The 18,244-nt window shown below is 50.7% G+C and overlaps 7 protein-coding genes and 1 pseudogene across 8 annotated transcripts; 3 read left to right on the top strand and 5 right to left on the bottom strand.

Moving 5' to 3' along the window:
* Positions 1–69: 69 nt before the first annotated feature.
* On the bottom strand, positions 70–712 carry An12g10170 (uncharacterized protein; the record flags this gene model as incomplete). The annotated part of the gene is made up of 2 exons (XM_059743702.1): positions 70–109; positions 237–712. The coding sequence occupies 2 exons, from the start codon at positions 710–712 to the stop codon at positions 70–72; spliced, it is 516 nt and encodes a 171-aa protein (XP_059606999.1).
* Positions 713–2,311: 1,599 nt separating this feature from the next.
* On the bottom strand, positions 2,312–3,891 carry An12g10180 (uncharacterized protein; the record flags this gene model as incomplete). Its single annotated transcript, XM_059743703.1, has 2 exons — positions 2,312–3,285; positions 3,348–3,891. The coding sequence occupies 2 exons, from the start codon at positions 3,889–3,891 to the stop codon at positions 2,312–2,314; spliced, it is 1,518 nt and encodes a 505-aa protein (XP_059607000.1).
* A 1,811-nt stretch (positions 3,892–5,702) lies between these two features.
* On the bottom strand, positions 5,703–7,586 carry An12g10190 (uncharacterized protein; the record flags this gene model as incomplete). Its single annotated transcript, XM_001396029.1, has 8 exons — positions 5,703–5,953; positions 6,014–6,331; positions 6,387–6,488; positions 6,542–6,898; positions 6,946–7,068; positions 7,116–7,276; positions 7,343–7,487; positions 7,574–7,586. 8 exons carry the CDS (start codon positions 7,584–7,586, stop codon positions 5,703–5,705), a joined length of 1,470 nt encoding a protein of 489 aa, XP_001396066.1.
* Positions 7,587–8,778: 1,192 nt separating this feature from the next.
* Positions 8,779–9,759, bottom strand: An12g10200 (uncharacterized protein; the record flags this gene model as incomplete). Its single annotated transcript, XM_059743704.1, has 1 exon — positions 8,779–9,759. One exon carries the CDS (start codon positions 9,757–9,759, stop codon positions 8,779–8,781), a length of 981 nt encoding a protein of 326 aa, XP_059607001.1.
* A 999-nt stretch (positions 9,760–10,758) lies between these two features.
* On the top strand, positions 10,759–11,874 carry An12g10210 (annotated as a pseudogene; the record flags this gene model as incomplete). The annotated part of the gene is made up of 4 exons: positions 10,759–11,023; positions 11,100–11,231; positions 11,293–11,423; positions 11,633–11,874. Coding segments are annotated over 4 exons (770 nt in total), but the record flags the coding sequence as incomplete, so codon positions are not given.
* Positions 11,875–12,742: 868 nt separating this feature from the next.
* An12g10220 (uncharacterized protein) lies at positions 12,743–14,732 on the top strand (the record flags this gene model as incomplete). Its single annotated transcript, XM_059743705.1, has 9 exons — positions 12,743–12,777; positions 12,848–12,936; positions 12,973–13,044; positions 13,134–13,268; positions 13,351–13,575; positions 13,762–13,901; positions 14,323–14,356; positions 14,438–14,555; positions 14,603–14,732. The coding sequence occupies 9 exons, from the start codon at positions 12,743–12,745 to the stop codon at positions 14,730–14,732; spliced, it is 978 nt and encodes a 325-aa protein (XP_059607002.1).
* A 549-nt stretch (positions 14,733–15,281) lies between these two features.
* On the top strand, positions 15,282–16,238 carry An12g10230 (uncharacterized protein; the record flags this gene model as incomplete). Its single annotated transcript, XM_001396032.1, has 1 exon — positions 15,282–16,238. One exon carries the CDS (start codon positions 15,282–15,284, stop codon positions 16,236–16,238), a length of 957 nt encoding a protein of 318 aa, XP_001396069.1.
* A 731-nt stretch (positions 16,239–16,969) lies between these two features.
* On the bottom strand, positions 16,970–17,342 carry An12g10240 (uncharacterized protein; the record flags this gene model as incomplete). Its single annotated transcript, XM_059743706.1, has 2 exons — positions 16,970–17,158; positions 17,217–17,342. The coding sequence occupies 2 exons, from the start codon at positions 17,340–17,342 to the stop codon at positions 16,970–16,972; spliced, it is 315 nt and encodes a 104-aa protein (XP_059607003.1).
* Between the last annotated feature and the right edge of the window lie 902 nt (positions 17,343–18,244).

The following is an 18,244-nucleotide window of genomic DNA, read 5'->3' on the forward strand; positions in this document are numbered from 1 at the left end:
CAGGAGTATACCCCTCGATCAACCTGGACTGACTCGACCCGCGAATCTTGAACTCCCTCGCCAACCCTGTCACCTGCAACCCAGCGAGTCTGCCCTCATCGAACCGGAACTGTCCAATGCGCACATCTCGGCCTCCATCCCAGTCACAATAAGTAAACACATGCACCGCATAATGTACCGTCACTCCGCCCGTCTCATTATCCATCTTCACTACCCCCGTCACACTATACACGAACCTCCCCACGGATAGGAACCAGTCCCAGCTCTGATCCGGCGTCGCGATGTACTCGTGCCAGAAACTCGTAAATGGCACGACGGGTGCCTCGTCCGGTCGGGTCATCATCAACGACTCGTAGGCGAGTTTTGCCTTGAATTTGGCTAGTTCGTGCACTTCGGTGCGGAATTGCGGCATTGCGGAAAGCATCTCGTCGACGGAGACGTGGGCATCGCGACCCGTGTTGCCGAGATAGTGTTTTAGATAGTCGGCGAAGTGTGTTTGGCCTTGGTTGTGGGCCGCGCGGGCGATGCTATACAGGGTGGTTTTGTCGACGTGGTCAGCGCCGCTGGCGAGTCGGGACTTCCATGGGTAGTAGGGGGATGTGGGCGGTTTGGCTGGGTCGGTGGGTGGTGGGGGGAGAGAGACGCCGTAGTGGGGGAGGGAGTGGGTGGTGATGCTGAATAGCATAAAAAGGAGAAGTAATAGTATTCGCATGTTGATTTATAGATTAGATTGTAAAAAGATAAAGATAGATAGATAGATGCAGGTATCACGACATCAAAGGGACGATGGTGCAAGCAGAATTTAAGAAGCACTGCTTAAACACTCCAAGCGTAGGCTAAGACTTTCAGTCATTCCGAACTTAAACTCGGAAAGGGTCCCTGCCCATTTGTTTCAAACCGATCGGCGTTTCCAGTGGAGTGTCTCGCCTGCCGTTGCGGCCTATCGCTGTCCCTGCTCAGCCTTATTTGATACCAGACCCTGCTTGGCACTGCTGATCTTGTCTGGTCTGAGATGGGTGTACGTGGATGGCAACGCCTTTTTTGTGTGCTCCGCTTGTCTGTCTGAAGGGTTTGCCGGGGCTGCTCAGGGTGTTCTTTGCCATCATGATGAGGATATGCAGGGTCAAACTCTGCTGCCATATTTGATGTCGTCTCAATGATTGAATTGTATGATGGACTGACTGATTGACTTCACTTCATGTCTGTGACCAGCCACCACGGCCTGGCCGGCCTGTTCCAGACTTTGGACAGTACCGCTCAGTTCACGGATCGTCCGTCCAGCCATCCACTCATTGTGCTTTGCCGACACGGCACACGGTCGCCATGCTTGGATCGAGCACTGCCACAGACATGTCAGCACTCAACTTGAACCATTCATCCCAGCAAAGAGGAGAAATAATTATAGAAACGCGGCTGAATTGGCCGAGATTTCCCCAGGTGAAATTGACAAAAGGATCAGAAGGAAGAAAGGGAGGGAATGCAATCAATTTTGACTTGAAACACCGGATAACTCCCACACGAACCCGTTCTTTCGTGAAGGTCCCCACCGCAGGGTCTTTCTTTCTCCGGACGGAACGACTTTGTTCGCGGTCATGCACCACCACTACTCATCTCCGATAAGTTCCTCCTGTGATCGCTAGCGATGTACGGAGAAACATGCACAGTGTTGATGGGAGGCACTGGTGGTCATAACTCGAGATGGTGACGTCTAGGACCTGCTTGGTGGTTAGAGTGGATACAAATGGTTGAGCGGGAAGAGGAACTTGCTCCTGTATGGAATGTATGACAACGTGGCAATCCAGGATGCGCAAAGATCTCTGGTCCGGAGTATGCGGAAATCATCAAGGTCGGTCAAGGTAAGGTTATATCGTGTATGGAATGTGGATTGAGGCATGCCTCGTGGATGCGGGTATTTTGGGCCCCATGTTGGGGGCGCAAATCTGAACAGCATTTTGATCCTGGCGGTCTCGGCGTCTAGTATCACTGCTGGTGAGAGTTATCCTGCTCAATTTGATCTGCCTGGAGTGCAAACCTCATCTTGCATAGAAGGGTGTTAACTGTCGGATAGAGCTGTCTGTATCAGATGGTATAGTTGAGTGATACAGGATGATCGTCACTGCTTGGCATGAATGCTGTGAACCTTCACACAAGTATCCCATCAGGGATGCCCGATCATTCGAAGTATCCCTGCGGACAGCAAACCACCATTCTCAATTAAAACTCGTCATACAGAAGGAGTGTCAGCAACAGCCATGATGGCTATACATACCATTATCTCATTAGCATATATACATCACTTCATCTCCTGCACTCAAGCAACCGGGATATACTCCCTGGCAGAAACAGCATCCGTCTTAGCCAGCACCTTGTTCCCCGCTCCCACAGCCTCGGCATAATACCTCACATCATTTGACCCCCGCTCATTTTTCAAGTACAGAGTCGTCTCAAAAGACTTCCGCGGCACGACCCCAAGAGACGTCGTATTACCCTTCTCAGACTGATAGAACCGCCATCCCTTCGTCTCCGTATCACCATTCCAAGAAACATACAGCCGGACAGTCTGCGATGCATCCACGTACGCAGCAATGGCTGGGACCTCCGTCGGTGTGCCCGTCCAATTAGCGAGGAACCCACGATAGCTCTCCGCCTCCTCAATGAAAGCATGATAAACAATCTTATTGTTGGCATCATACTCAGATACTGCGCCTGCCTGACCCCAATTCACAAAGATGTTGTCATTGGCCAGCAGCTGCGCGTTCCCTTGTGAAGCCGCCTGGATTCCATACGGGGCTGTCGCTTTGCGGAGAACAGTTGCGGTATCGTCAGTGTGGTCCAGTTCGACGACCAGTGCTCGCGATACATTGTTGACGGTGACTTCGCCATTGCCGGAGTTGTCGAAGAAGGAGATTATCTCTTTCGTTGGGGACTGGTAGTGCCACCGTGCGTGGTGCTGGTACCCAAAGGTGAAGTTGTGGTTGAAGGTGGAGTGCTTGCCTCCTAGCTCCCAGATAATGGAGCCGTCGGTGCCGTTGATCTTGAAGATGGTGCTGAAGTGTCGCGAGGAAAGAAGGTAATTACCATCTTTGTCTTTGTCGACGCTGTTCAGGTGGATGAAGTCCCATGTGGAGCTGGAGGAGAGACCGCTGTCGCTGGTTGATGAGCCGAGCGAAACCAGGCTGTCTGGGATGTGTAAGCGTGGCTTGAATGGGGGATGATATATGGGGAACGAACCTGCAGGGTCAACGTGGTCAAGAGCATTCCACTCAAAGACGAGCTCGCCGGTTTCTATGTCAAATTCTGCCTTGCATTAGAGCGACAAAGGTATTGACTACGGATGGAATGCTCACCCTGGAAAAGACCATCACCAATCCACTTCTGCGACGAGTTGCCGCCATAAGCCGACAGATTAGCCACGGTAGGGAGATAGACCTCCACCAGCGCAGTCTTCCCATCGATGACATTGAACTCGTGGATGGAAGGAATGCGATGATTCCCCGCCTTCGCAGTCACGACATGCTCATAGTTCTGGTTCAATATGACCTGCTGCCCGAACCCTTCACCGTGCGACGTGTCCATTGTCCCCTGGAATCCTTGCAGGACGGTTTGACCCTGGTATGTCGTGGTGTGGAAGTTAGCGACGAACCCTGCATAGTACCCGATGCCAGACCAGATCAGGTCGCCATTCTTGCGGTAGATGTATGCGCCGCTTTGCTGGATATCGTCTGAGTATGGCGCGAGAAAGACATACTCCGTGCCGTTGGCATCAGGAGCCGGAATGGTGATGTTCAGCTTGGGAGGGGAGAGGTCTGGTCGCGAGCGATATTGCCCGTCTGCTATGGTAAGAGGGGAGAGAGCTGCCAACAGCAGGCTATATTTGGTTAGAGGGATCATCTCGTTACTAATATGCTTCGCAAAGCTCTTGTCCTGCTTCCGAACACTGCTCCATTTTCACAGCTGAGCCTGCCCTTTTATGCGACGATTTCCATCACACCATCTGATGGTGTCGAGGCCAAGGTTGAACAATTCCTAACCGGCACCATGATAACACCATCGGTGGACACTTTGCACTCATCATCAATATCGCTTAAGCTGCAACTAGATACTAGCTCTTCGGCAGAAAGAGAGCTGCTATTCGGCTTTTACCTCCATATCGGGTACTTGGTGGGGGATTTATTGTGCCATTGATCTTCGCGATGACGCGAGCGCGGCTGCTGATGACTACATCGACAGGTACAAGCGAGGTCAACACATCTCTTCCGAAGGTTATGTGTGGGAAGCAGTACATCCAGACCCCATTTTTTAAGAAAAGGAAACAGATACTGTGTCGTGGTTTGTTAGACATGCAGTGATTCATAGGAAGATGGCATCCAACCTGTCTGGCTAATCCCACTCCTATACTGTTTGTTATCTTATCAAGATCGCCTGTACCGATCTCATGACGGACTGAACCACGGACAGGTTTCTGCACCATTCCTGTTCCTGCAATATCGCGTCATCTCATTTCGGCAGATATTCGCAAGCGAAGGAGGGCGCTAACTGCGAACAAGTGACAGCAGAGCAGCCGAGCATGTGGAATGAATGGAAGGGACTACCACTTCCATTTCTGACAGTAGTAGACATCTGATCTCGACCTAGGTATAGCTGGAAATCCTCCTTTCCTTTCCTCATACGATATTATCACGATATGGTACTTTGGCTCGTGCTGATATAATATATCCTGATATAAGCTGCACTAATTACTGGGATTGATACAGAGCATATGTGCCATTTGTAAACTCAATGCTTACTAACCTTCCAGATTAATTCTAACAGCATGTCAGAATAAAGAGCAGCTGACAAATTCACCATATCTATTATTTTTAATGAACAATTGATGCAGGTCCTAATATCGTAGAAGTATATCCCATCAATCATTGATTATTATGTGGTCCCACAATGATGATCCATATCCTTTGAAAATTCAGTTGAAAGACACCATGATTTGACTTCAATACTAACCTCCATATATATATTTTATGGCCCTATATCCCTATCTTCAGCCCCGGATGATTAAAGGCCCCGAGCACAACTGTGGTGACGAGATCCTAGTTCAAAGAATACCACTCAGCTATACTACAACTGACAGGAGCTTAATATACTAGTAGATGCTAGGTTTAGTGTGCCAACTGGTGTGGAAGGTATTCGTTGCGTTGGAATTATACGTTCTTACGTAGGGTACACATATATTTACATAAAACGTTATGCTCGAAATAAGTAGGATAGATGACCCGTATTGTTCTCGATCCAATGGCTTCTCGGCGTGGGGTATTAGCCTAAGATCTGGCTATAATGATACACCATGTCCACGAGGAAAGCTACCCGCACTCAACGACAGAAAATAGTATATATCACATCGCAAGGAGAACATATCCCGCTTTATCAACCACAGCTTAAATTACTGACGACCCCGGACTTGCTGTGTCGTCATAATAATTACAGTGCTCAAAATCTACCAAATCTAGATTTATCCCAAATGACTCCGTCAGAAATGCCAAGCGCACTACCATCGTTAGTTCAGTGCAAAGTCGTCGGGATCCGCCGACGCGTATATTATCTGTCTCCGACATCGGAGACCTATCCTCATAACCATCCTAACCAAAATTAAGTAGTAATTATGTCACAGTCACTCATTTCTCGTTAACAAGCAAGTAAATAAGCAAGCATCAATAAGCGTAACGGTACGTCGGCGACATATCGCCCAGCAATTCTTCGTCTTCCTCTGTGAGGGTGGACGGATCGATGCGACCCTCGGCGATCGCTCGGTCGCGTTTCCGGTTGTCGTTCCACACCGCTAAGAAGTACAGAATCGACATGGCGGCGGAAAAGGCCAGGAAGGATACGCCGATGCTGTATCCGGGCCGGTAGAAGGGGGCGTCTTTCGAGAGGAAGGAGTAGGTGGAGATGATTCCGCCAACTGTGATGTGAAAGGGTTGGTTAGTGGTCGGTCAGGCCTGCGCATAAGGACCGTGCTTACTGTTGCCAAAACCAATCTGCCACGCCGTTCCTATACTGCGTCGACGATGTCCACCGAGGTTCATCGCGAACCAGCAGACTAACACTGGCATCGCGCTGTAGCAGCCGCTAGTCACCAGGAATAGCGCGCCGTACTGGACATGGTATTGTGCGGTGTCGTGGATGTTGAGCAAGATGCCAAATCCGGCCATGGCCACGAGCATTGGGATGAGGGTGAATAGGAAGCGATGGCGGAATTTATCAGAGAGGTATGCGATGAGCATGGAGAATCCGAACGAGGCGGCCCAGGGTGGGATGGAGTAGAGCTGGGTTTTGACGGCTGAGAGGAAGTTAGCAACTGCACCGTTATCTGGTCTCTGAGGGTAGGAACATACAACTGTAGCCGTAGGTCTGGATAATAGTCGGCGCAAAGTAGGCGTAGCCATAAGCTGTAACCACCTGCCCAAAGTACATCAAGCCACCGATAAATATCTTGTCTGCACACGAAACCATTAGCGTTGTATCGCCGTCGCAGCCACGGATAACCTACAGTCCTTGAAGACAGCGGCAATATCACGCCAGCTCATGCTGACATCGACAGCCGACTTTCCAACGTCCTTCGCCAGCTTGTCGCGCAGGAATGCGCGCTCCTCCTCCGTCAGCCACTTAGCATCCTCGGGGAAGTCAGGAACCACAAAGAAACAGCCAATGGCCACCACGCAGGTCAGAACACCCTCGATGATAAACACCCATCGCCATCCACTGTATCCCCGGAGGCCGTTCATCTGTCCCAATCCGTAGGCGAGCAAGCCACCAAAGGCACCGGCCAGAGTCGTCGAGCTGAAGAAGAAACTGAAGCGCTTCTGAGCTTCACTGCGCTTATACCACATACCCAGCAGGTAGAAGCCTATCAAGTCAGTATGCGACTATGGAAACGTGTTGAATCTCACGTACAGCCAGGAAACAAGCCCGTCTCAAACATGCCCAGGAACCAGCGCGTTGTCATCAATCCTCCCCAATTCTGCACCAAGCCCTGGCAGACCATGACCAGGCCGAAGCCAAACATACACAGCGACACTAGACGCTCGTCAGTGTGGCCCTAAACATCGCAGCGCAATACGTACACCATATGTGCGGCTTCAACTTCTTCATCAACACATTGGATGGGATTTCGAAGATGATGTAGGGGACGAAGAAGATGGTAAGGGCAGTATTATACTTGGTGCCGGTCTCGATATTCAAGTCGGATTTGAGACCCAGAATGGCTGCGTTACTGACATTGACGCTGCGCAATCCATGAGCTTCACACGTTTCAATGTCATAGTTCCAGTTTAAATGAAATTATTCGTACCGATCCAAAAATGCGAGCAGGTACATGACACAAAGACACGGCACCACATGCCAGTCAATCTTGGCCATCAATTTGCGCTCGTTGACAGTGGCGTATTGCGACGGTACTGGCGAGGACTCGCCATTGTCAGCCACTGGCTGTTTCTCTGCAGTCGAGTTAGTCAAATCTGGGACACTCGAGCGCCGATCAAGTTGCAGCGCAAAGAATAATTCCGGTCGCGATCGGACGTACCGTCAACGGTCATTCTCTATCGCGCGATCGCAAGAACGATCGCAAAACGCAACCAAAAAGGACGAAAGAAAAGCAGCTTCGGAGAAAACGCAAACATAATGGCAGAGACAGCGCGCGTGGCTGCAGCGGACTTTTAAACGAGAGCTGAAGGCGGGGGAAGCTAGATCGGCCAAGCTGAACCAGGAACGATGATGACTCCTTTGATTGCCAAAAAATGCGCCAATCCGAGCAGCCAGTGGAGACCAGCTGGGATGGGTGAACCAACCATCCATGGCCGATCTGGAGCTGGCCACTGCGCTATCGCAGTCTACGCAGGTTTGGGTTGTGACGATCGAGTCATACTGATTTTTTTTTCACTTGGTCGGCTGTCTTTCTTACTCTTTCTGTGTTGTCTTGTCGCTCTCTTCCCTCGGCTATGACTTGAAGGATGAGGCTTGGCACCGATGTCGGGATACTACCTGGAGTCTTATGACTGGTACTTAGCTCGTAAATTACTTAGCTATGTGCATCCTGATGATTGCCTATCAGCAATTCAACCTCGGAGGAAAGGCGACCCTGTCGGCAATTGGTAAATACTTGTCGACCGCACAAAAGAGGCAAGGGGGTCCTTGAACATCACTTGCCCGATTGGGAACCGGTCGGTGATTCAGCTGCAGCGATCTGGAGTTCAAGCTTCACGACGGCCCCTCTGTTTCCTTTCCTGCAGAGTTTCTGCTTCTGTGGGTTGGCCCACTCAAGAGATAATGACTGTGTCAGAGACAGAAGAAAACTTGTCTCCCGAATCAGAGTGCCATGATGGTTGTGGGCAACCTCTCAATCCACACCGGATCTGAATCGGAGGATCTGCGATGCTTGCCAGAAGAGAAAAGGTTGGTAATATGGGGAAGCGGGTCTTAGGAATCGTCAACAAGTTTAAGATCCAATGAGCGCCAGTCTGATTTGCCATGTCCGCGGTACTTGCCCCAACCAATAATGTGTCTGCATGTTCTCTACACATATAGGCATAGATTATATAAGTCAAGTCATTAGGATTCAAGCAACGCTGCATTATACTTATCTAGTAACTAGTCAATTGCCAATAAATACAACAGAAAGCACATTCTTAGACATCATCATGACTGATCTCCCAATCCCAGCAGCGTTACCCTCCACTTCTGCTCAGGTAACACTTGTCCCCTTGTGTCATCACGCACTCAACTCCCTTTTTAATAACTGCCGTAAGAAGCGTACTGGCCATAGTTACCGTAGTTACCGTAGTTTCCATATCCCGCCGCGGCAGTAGTAGTCGTGCTCGCAGCAGAGGTGGTCGAGGACTCAGCGTCCTGGTCGGGTTGGGGCTCACCATCCCTCTTGTACGAGCCGTAGCTGGCGTACTTGCCATAGTTGCCGTAGTTTCCATAGTTGCCATAGTTCGCGGCAGTCGTGGTCGCGGACTCGGTCGAGGTCGTTGCAGAAGCAGTGCTGCTCACCTCGGGCTCCTCGTCACGCTTGTACGCCTCGTAGCTGCCGTAGTTTCCATAGTTGCCGTAGTTGCCATAGTCGCCGTAGCTGGCCGGCGCAGTGGTCGTAGGGACCGCAGTGGTAGTGGTGGAGCTAGGATCGGGCTCCTCGCCACGCTTGTAGGCCTCGTAACTACCATAGTTGCCGTAGTTGCCATAGTTCCCATAATCGCCGTAGCTGGCAGGGGCGGTAGTAGTAGGAGCCGCAGTAGAGGTGCTAGAGCTAGGGTCTGGCTCTTCGCCACGCTTGTAGGCCTCGTAGCTGCCATAGTTTCCGTAGTTACCATAGTTGCCGTAGTCGCCGTAGCTGGCCGGGGCTGTGGTGGTAGGGATAGTGGTGGTGGTGGTGCTCAGGCTGGGATCGGGCTCATCACCCCGCTTGTAATTTTGGTAGCTACCATAGGTGCCGTAGTCTCCGTAGTTGCCATAGTTGCCATATCCCGCGGCAGTGGTGGACGTGGCAGAGGCAGTCGACGACACGCTGCTGGTTGTCTCATCTGCCTGGGGCTCATCATCTCTCTTGTAGGCTTGGTAGTTGCCATAGCTGCCATAGTTGCCGTAATCTCCGTAGCTCACAGGAGTCTCGGTGGCCGTGGCAGTGGAAGTCTCGGTGGCCACAGGACGGGCAGTGGCAGCTAGCAGATGGCTGCTCAGCACCAGGAGAAGGCCCTTGGAAACGGAATGCATCATGTACAAGGGGATAAAGAAGTACGATTAAAGTTTAAGAGAGGGGAGGGTGATGTTCTGGAATATCTTGGGATTTGCATGAGATCGGGGATAGATGCGGCCATATTTATAACTTCTTCATCTCCCTGCTTTACCCCCCCGGCATCCATATTTAGCAGAATGCCAATATCTCTCATCGTGGAGTAAGCGTCCTGCCATGGCGTGCCGGCATGATTGGCCAAGTCTCGGATTGTGCCATCTTTCGAAGCTCTATCTCGAGAGTAGCCGAGGACTAGCTTTCAGTCCAATCACGGCGACACCCTGAGATGACCAAGTGGCGCTGCGGATGCCAGTGTTACACTCATATGCCTCACGGACAGGCAACCCTCATTGCGAGCCCGCGCATCCACTTCCCTCTCCGGGATAAGAGGGGGCTTGGAAGTTGACCTAGATCGCGGCGATGACCCATCGTGATCCGCCACCAGGCGACCAATATAGGGTGTTAATAATAGCGTGCAGATGGGTTTAATGACGGTGAATCCAGGTTTAATCTCGGGAGTAAGGCATCTTTGCGTCATGTCTCAGTTGGACGAAAGTAAGAAGTAGAGCTGTAAGGCGGGCAGTGAGCTCGTATTGAGGATCTCCAGCGACCCATCCACTGCAGAAACCCTCATTGGGCGGCCGAATGAGACAGCGTCTGCGGCCAAGCGGAGGGTGTCTTACTTGGAACAAATAACATCACCGCCAGGATGAGCCTCTCCGCATCTGCACGAGCCTGGTTGTCTCACCAACCACTCGGATGAGTGTTACACCCGTCACTTGGTCCTCCCAACGGCGGGTTTGGCTTCGGGAGGATATTATTAGCATCGGACCTGGCGGAGGCATGGATGGGCCCATTGGTCATGCTCCATGGGCAACCGAGAATAAACACTCGCGCTGCGCTCTTTTTGCCCGCAGAAGAAGGCTTGTGAAGTTGTTACTCATTCTTTTTCTTTCGAAAAAGAGTCGTTCCTTCACATCATGGATTCTGTGCGCAACACCAACTCTTTTGACGACAAGATACACACCTCGGAGCGGTCTGATTCGACCGATCGCGAGAGACTTCTTGTCGATGAAGAAGATGCTCACTGGTCCGGGAAGAAGAGTGTGCGATCAGGGCCTGGAAGATGGTTAAACATCATTTTCGTCGTTGTCATTGCGGTAGTGTCATGCTTGGTCGGTATCTTCATCGGCCACAACCAAGGGGACTCGGACAAGGCATGCACGCGACGCATCACTCAGCACTGTACGTCCTGACTTCAAGACAGTCCTCGAGCGTTAGACATCGAGGAAATCAGAACGTTGAGCTAACGCGACCGTAGCACCCGTGGTATCCCATGTCGGGCTCAACTATCACAAACAACAGTTCAACGGGTCACTTCTCAAAGAAAACATCTTCCGACAAGATGCCAGCCCGGAAGTGGATGCAGCATGGGAGTCTCTCGGTGCCAACTGTTGGTTTCCTTTCACATTCTGGAAGTGAGTAGTGAGTGGAGTTGGCTGATCGTAGTCCAGACCGATCCATCCGCGTTCCTGCCGAAGAAGCCGAGAAATCAGGCCTCGCTCCCGACCAGGTTAAGATCAACGAGAAGTACGGAGGTGGATATCCTGCCAATGTGGAAGGATTTCACCACCTGCACTGCTTGGTATGTTAGACAGGATGGAGGAGGAAATAAACTGTGCGACTAACATGTTGCAGAATCTCCTGCGCCAATCCCTTTACTACAACTACGACTACTATCATGATCTGGGCAAGGGTGCCTTCACCAACAATGACTACGTTGTCCGTCGCCACGTCAGTACGTATTCCAAAGTACCAAGATTTTCTCCTTCGTCTCAATACTAATCTAGACAGCCCATTGCCTCGATATCATCCGCCAGCAGCTGATGTGCACCGTGGACGTGGGTGTCCTAGGCCAAGTCTGGGTCCACCCCGACCACCCTGAGCCCTTTGTCGACTTTAACACTGAGCATAAGTGCCGCAACTTTGAAGAGATCCGCGAATGGGCGCAGCGAAACCAGCTTCCAGAGACGGTCCCTAATGACTTCCTTCAACCCCCAAAGATCGGAGATAGAGTGTATGAAGAAATCCCTTGATAGTTTCTGCTGGCTGTATATAGAATGTACATATAAATGTCTTGATGTCAATGAAAAAGAACGTGAACTTTTTCCTACTGTAAGCAAAACTTGTGAAACGTTGGGCTGGAAACTCCAACCATTCAACACTCCCGTGATACAGCATCTGGGACAAGCGGACCATGGGCCTTGGGAAGCCTAATGGATTCAGGTTGCAGAGGACTGAGTCAGAAACCCAATGTGATGAACTGAGCTTAGTGATATCCTGAATGTAGGATTGGACGGGAGATGGTAGTCCTGGAATTGTTTAGTAGATTCCACCCGGGACTGGACCATCAACTAATGCAGTAGGGACGTGGCATAATGTATTACAAGTAATTGCACTTTCTAGAAGAGTCCGGGTCTCCCATGATTCATACCAAATCCGGTCGTCCTGAATGGCACCAGTCGTAGTGTGGTTCGACTGGTCGGATAGGGCTGATCAAGGTTACGTTGATCCGCCATAGTCCCATGGATGGCGCCTGGCAGAGCAGGATCCAGGAGGCAGAACATGTTGATGTTGCATTCTGATATTTTTGAAAGATGACTCGTGCAGCAGCATCTAATCTCTTCAACAGTACTGGATGTAAATCAAAAGCAATGTCGATAAGTAGGTTCTACATGTGCGTCTGAATCACGACTAGAAGCATTCTAGAAGGAACGGCTCTGCTGCAGGGCTGCCCAAGCATCTCACAATGTCGAGGATCGTCGGCTCCTGCCCCGCATGGATAAAATGTTATCTGCAACGGACTTCTCTTCACGGATGCCATGCTTTCTTTGTCGGCAACTCCGTTGGTACGTCAACTGGAGTTCTACCATAAGAGTTTGATTACTCCAGTCGGTCAGAATCATGAGTCCTGCTATCCCTGTTATTGATCTTCGCCAGTAGGTAGGCAGAGCGAACTGTCTGAAAATCATTGACTAATCACCCCCGTAGCCTTTTTTACAAAGGCAGCCGTGAAGACCGACAGCGCTTGACGGATGAGATCCGTCACGCTTGTGAAGACCTTGGATTTTTCCAGCTTCGCAATTATACCATCCCAGGTGAACTTCAAACAGCCATTCTAGAGTAGTCCAAAGACTTCTTCTGCCTACCGGTGGAGATCAAAGAGAAATACGATAGGGGTAAGCTTGCAAGCAACATCCACACTGGTTCCCACTATTTAAGCTCCTAGACAAAGACAGCTTCAACCGCGGCTACGAACGCTTTCGGGCCCAAAAGTTAGAGAAGAAAACCACAGGCGACCTGAAGGAGGGATTCTTTCTCGGTCGACATCTGCCACTAGATGACCCCGACGTCGAAGCCGGCAAATTCGGCCAGGGACCCAACAACTATCCTGCTATAGGGACAGACCCGCAGCTCTTCCGAGACACGGGTGGATCGCTACTATGGAGCCGTTCTGAGTCTCACAATCGACCTCATGACTGTCATTGCGGAAATAGTGGGCCTTGACTCAGATGCTCTGCGCCGGTTCTGTACCAAGCCCATTGCTACGCTTCACTTGCTTCACTACCCCCCTCAAGCACCCGATGCATCGGAGCTGGAAAGAGGTGTGCATTACCAATCCTCCCGCATTCGGCTCCCAACCACTAATGAGCTAACCTTACTGGCAGGCATCGGGGCTCACAGCGACTTTGGTGCCATCACTATCCTCTTGCAGGACGCCGTCGGGGGGTCTACAGGTTTAGGACCGGACATCGAATGAGTGGGTGGATGTCGTGCCTGTGCCCGGCGCTATTGTGGTAAATACGGGCAATATGATGATGCGCTGGACAAACGATCGGTATATCTCCAACTTACATCGAGTTATCAACACATCGGGAACTGTACGCTACAGCGTTCCGTTTTTTTCTTTGACAGAAATGCAGATTTCCTGGTTGAGTGCCTAGAAAGTTGCCTGGAGCCAGGCAAAGAGCCCAAATACAGCTCAGTCACTGTGCATGACTGGATAGTTGGTCGCTATGCGGATACCTTTGGGGGTGGCGAGGTGAAGGGCGAAAAGGACCTTGTGAGTTTGGAGTAACAACAGCACCAGGATACAAACGATGGAGGCAAAGTTACCATAGCTATGTTGCACAGTTCATTCAATTAACCGTGGAGAAGCATGAAAATCTTAAGTCTCAACTCTCCCATAGCATGGATGGTCACATATCCAAATTGTTGGGTACCAGGGAAGTCAGGCGCGGCCCGAGCAAAGCACATCTGACTCTTAAGGATTTAGAAGGAGGCATGTAGAATTCAGAAGATCCAGGGGTACTATAGAAGTATCAGGGATATATTTGCCTTTAGTAGCTAGCTGTGGAATGGCATGGCGGGCCTATGTTAGAACCGGCTATATCGGGGGGTGAAATATCCGTCTATCCAGCAGAAGAGATTTGATAGCTAGAAATCCAGTAAGATTAGGTAATCATCGTAGTTTTTGTCGACAGGACCCAATGCACGCACTGGGCAATCCCGACCGTTGTAAGAGAGACATGAATCGTGTCGTCAAGCATTGCTGAGTGGGTTCAGAATGCATTGTTCTGTGTAACGTGGTCGGTGGAGGGCCCAAGAGCACCGGCTGCACGGATTTGGTAAGTATCGAGGTCGTAGATGTCACCAGAATCCCCAATATCCCAACCATCGCAAGAACCGACCGCAAGGATTTGGGGGAATTGGCCCAGTACCTGCCTGGGGCCCCTTGGAAAGCCCCGGGATTTAAGTTGGCAGTCGGGATATGGAGTGCAAGCAATGGATCGACTCGAAACGTCATGCTGCAAGTGCGGGCTCCACCCGAACCACACTGAAAATGAATCCGGATTGCTCTTGCGGGTTACCATCGGCTCAGGGTCGCTTCTGACAGGCGCGTTTGTCTTCCGGGCCAATTGATCCTACGTCAACATGTCGCCCCAGAGTCTGAGCTCGACCACATTTCTATATTCATTTATCTGTCCCCCAGTGAATCCGGTTTGGGGCGGATATCTTCCGTCCCCCGTTCCACCCCATCAACCACGTTTCTCCCAATGTGTGTGCTTACACCTCTGCCGGATATATCATCCCTACAGCCCGACTTGCGCGTTCGTCTGCGATTTCCACTTTGTGTGGCGCCGTGTGGTCGATCAAGAAAGCACCGTTGATTAACCTTATCGAGCCGAAGCCCAGTGCTATGATTTAACGGACGGTCTGACTCCCTCCAATCATCGTGCGTAAATCGCAACACTGGTGTGCCTTGCAAAGCACCCTGGTTGGCAATATCGTATAAATAACAGCCGTGGCCACCATCCACTGTGCAACATCCTAGTGGCTTATTTTGTATTTGCACACTGTCTCAATTGTGCATCAATTATACAATTCACCACTGCTTCGCTCCTCAATCCTTCCCCCGAACATCTCAATGGCTGATGTAAGAATGTCTGCCGATTTGAACCTCTACGGCCCCCTCTCGGGACCCCCCTCCACCACTGAAGAGACCTGGCCCGGCGGGCTTCCTTTCTATCTCGACAATACCATTCCTCAGGACTGTCTTTCTCTTCCTCTGTTCGACGATAACAACTCATGGATGCTCAATTCCTTCGAGCCGCCGCCCGTGTCTTGGGCGACTGGACCCGCTCTCCGAACCAACTCCACCGCTAGCTCCGAAGCCAGCTTCATCGCGCCCTGCCAGACCGTACACAATCCTACCACTACCAGTGATTACGAGCAAAAATGCTCCCCGATGCAGAATACCATTCCGCAATTCGCACCGGCACAGATGCCTCCAGCTCCTATGCATGAAATCACCTCGCGAGGTAGCATCACGAGCGTTAGCAGCGGTGGCAGTGCCGACAGCAACCAATCCCGGTTCAGTATTTCCAGCTACAGCAGCAGTAACGAGAGCCCGACATATAGCCGTCGAGGCAGCTCCAATCGGCCTCCCTCTCCGGGATTTGAAGTGAACGAGCGCGAACGACGGAAACGGGAGCGCTTCCTCGAGCGCAACCGCGTGGCTGCCAACAAATGTCGCAAGAAGAAGAAGGAGCATGCCAAGCAGCTGGAGAGTCGCTGCGAGACAGTTTCACGGGAGAATACGCTCCTGGAAAGCCAAGTGGATCACCTGCGGGGCGAAATCTTGAACCTTAAGAATGAGCTGCTGCGACATTCCCACTGCGGGGATGAGAGGATTAAGTGCCATTTGGCGAAAATGGTGAAGCAGCTTTCTGATAAAGCTGGCACGACAACTCAGAGTCCGGAGAAGAAGACAGAGTCATTACCTCCGACGGAGAGTCCCAAGCAGGAGCAGGATATGGCAATGGATCTGGAAGATCTGGTGCAGCTGCCGGCTGCCGCGGATGGCCTAGTGGCAGAGGGGCAAAAAGATACCGAGTGAAGGTCTAATTCAAGCGCTCATCGACAGGCCTGTACATGGTGGTCTGCGATGATTCGATTAATGTCTTATGATGAGGCGTTGTGGATGATTTTGTTTTATTATTTCCCCCTCTGCGTCCCTATCTTTTAACCCTTTCTAATGTCTTTTATCTCTTCCCTTCCCTTCCTCTATTTTACCTCTCTACCTTTCTCTCTTCGGGACCCTCTCAAACTTACATATATGTACGGCAGTGGAAAAGTACTGTATTCGAGCTAGATGATAGATACGATTGATGATGGTGGTAGCTAGCAAGCATGCTTGACGATGTTCCTGGGTTTAATGTGGCGAGCGGGTTTTGACGGGGCGCAAAAGTAAACTTCACTCCAATACTTCGATCACATCATGCTTGCATGTAGTTCGTTAGTTCGTTGTGGATTAATTGATTCCAATAAATCCATTGTCGTCATGATCTTCAATAACGACCAATAGTATTAGTCACAGGGCCACCACTTACTCAATTGACCCCGGATGATATTCGCCATCCAATATGTACAACTCCAGTACCTACAAATTGACTACTACTTGTACGATGATGCTAAAATCGATCCTAATTAGCAATGCAATAGTAATTCAAGTAGTCAATTCCACACTACACACAATTTCAATCCATACTCAAAACTAAAAATACATTCGATTCATATCACATAACATGCTATTCCCCAATAGAGCTGGTCACAATGTAAGCCTTTAGTTTACTCCTCCGGCATATCCTCCGCAGTCCTGGATCCTCCCTTCCGACCAGCCTCTCTAGCCCGGGGATCTCCAGGCTCGAAGCTCCCTCCAGATGCCATTCCACCCTTGTGGCCGGCTTCCCGGGCCCGTTCTTCGCCGGGCTGGAAGCTACCACTGGAGGCTTGGCCGCCCATGGAGGCGATGTTGCGCTGTTCACTTCGATTAGGACTTCATTATGTAGATGGAGTGAAAAGGGGATGAATGTACCTGCTTATCCTCGTCCATGGAGGCGAATCCGCCCGAGTGGCTGGACTGGCCACCCTTGCGGGCGATGTCTTCGACTTCTTCCTGGGGGCGGTTGGCGAAGTTGCCGGGGTTGGGGTTGGAGGCCATTTCGATGGTTGTGTTGGTGATGTGTGGAATGTAGTTTATGCTGTTAATTGCTTGAGATAGATGCTTGTTGGTTAAGATGGGAGAGTAAGTTCACAGGGTTATGGTAGGCTATTTGTAGGTCTGTCGGACTCTGGATAATGATGCTTGTGTCTAACTATAGATATTACAATGACTTCTCACTGATGTCAATGTCGATGCAGTAACCATGACCGTGATCGTAATAAACATGGTATCGTCAGCCTTGTTTCATGTTTTGGTGAATTCTCCAGGGTCCTGGCTGCATGTGGTCTACATAGTAGGTTCCTCCTTTGGGTAGGGCAGGGACAAGGTACAATTATGGGCTGTGAAGTCATTCGGCATCATGTTGTGGGAACATTGTTATTTCTGGAAAAGAAGGGACACGGGCGATTGGCACATTTGTTTCCCTCTTTGTTGAGATTTCTCGAGAAAAGTCTGGAAGGTTAGATGTGGTCATTGTGATGGTGGTGTGATATTGTGGATGGTCTGGGTTTGGTCGGTGGTTGTACGGTGGCACTGTGCTTGAGACTACTAGTAGTGGACAAATGGCGGGGTCGGTGATCGATCAGATTGTCGTGCGTCGATGTGATTCCCCCCTCCGTTCAATTGTCCTATAATGGCAGAGATAGAGACATCACTAACAGAGGACAACCCTTTTTGTTGTTGGACAGTCGAGATGAGGTACACGGTCTGGCCAGGGCCTCACGATCGCACCGATAGGGGGTGGGGCAGCCTCACTCTGAAAGAGGTGGACCTGACCCGCGTACAAAGCCTCGTTTCCCCCTCAGCGGTGGTGTTCGTCTGTTGAATTATTAGAGGACTGTTACGGGCCTCGCTCAAAACATTTCTCCATAACTGTTACTCTCATGACATCACCGTTGAAC

The sequence above is a fragment of the Aspergillus niger genome (assembly GCF_000002855.4).
Source record: "Aspergillus niger supercontig An12".
Taxonomy (NCBI): Eukaryota; Fungi; Ascomycota; class Eurotiomycetes; order Eurotiales; family Aspergillaceae; genus Aspergillus; species Aspergillus niger.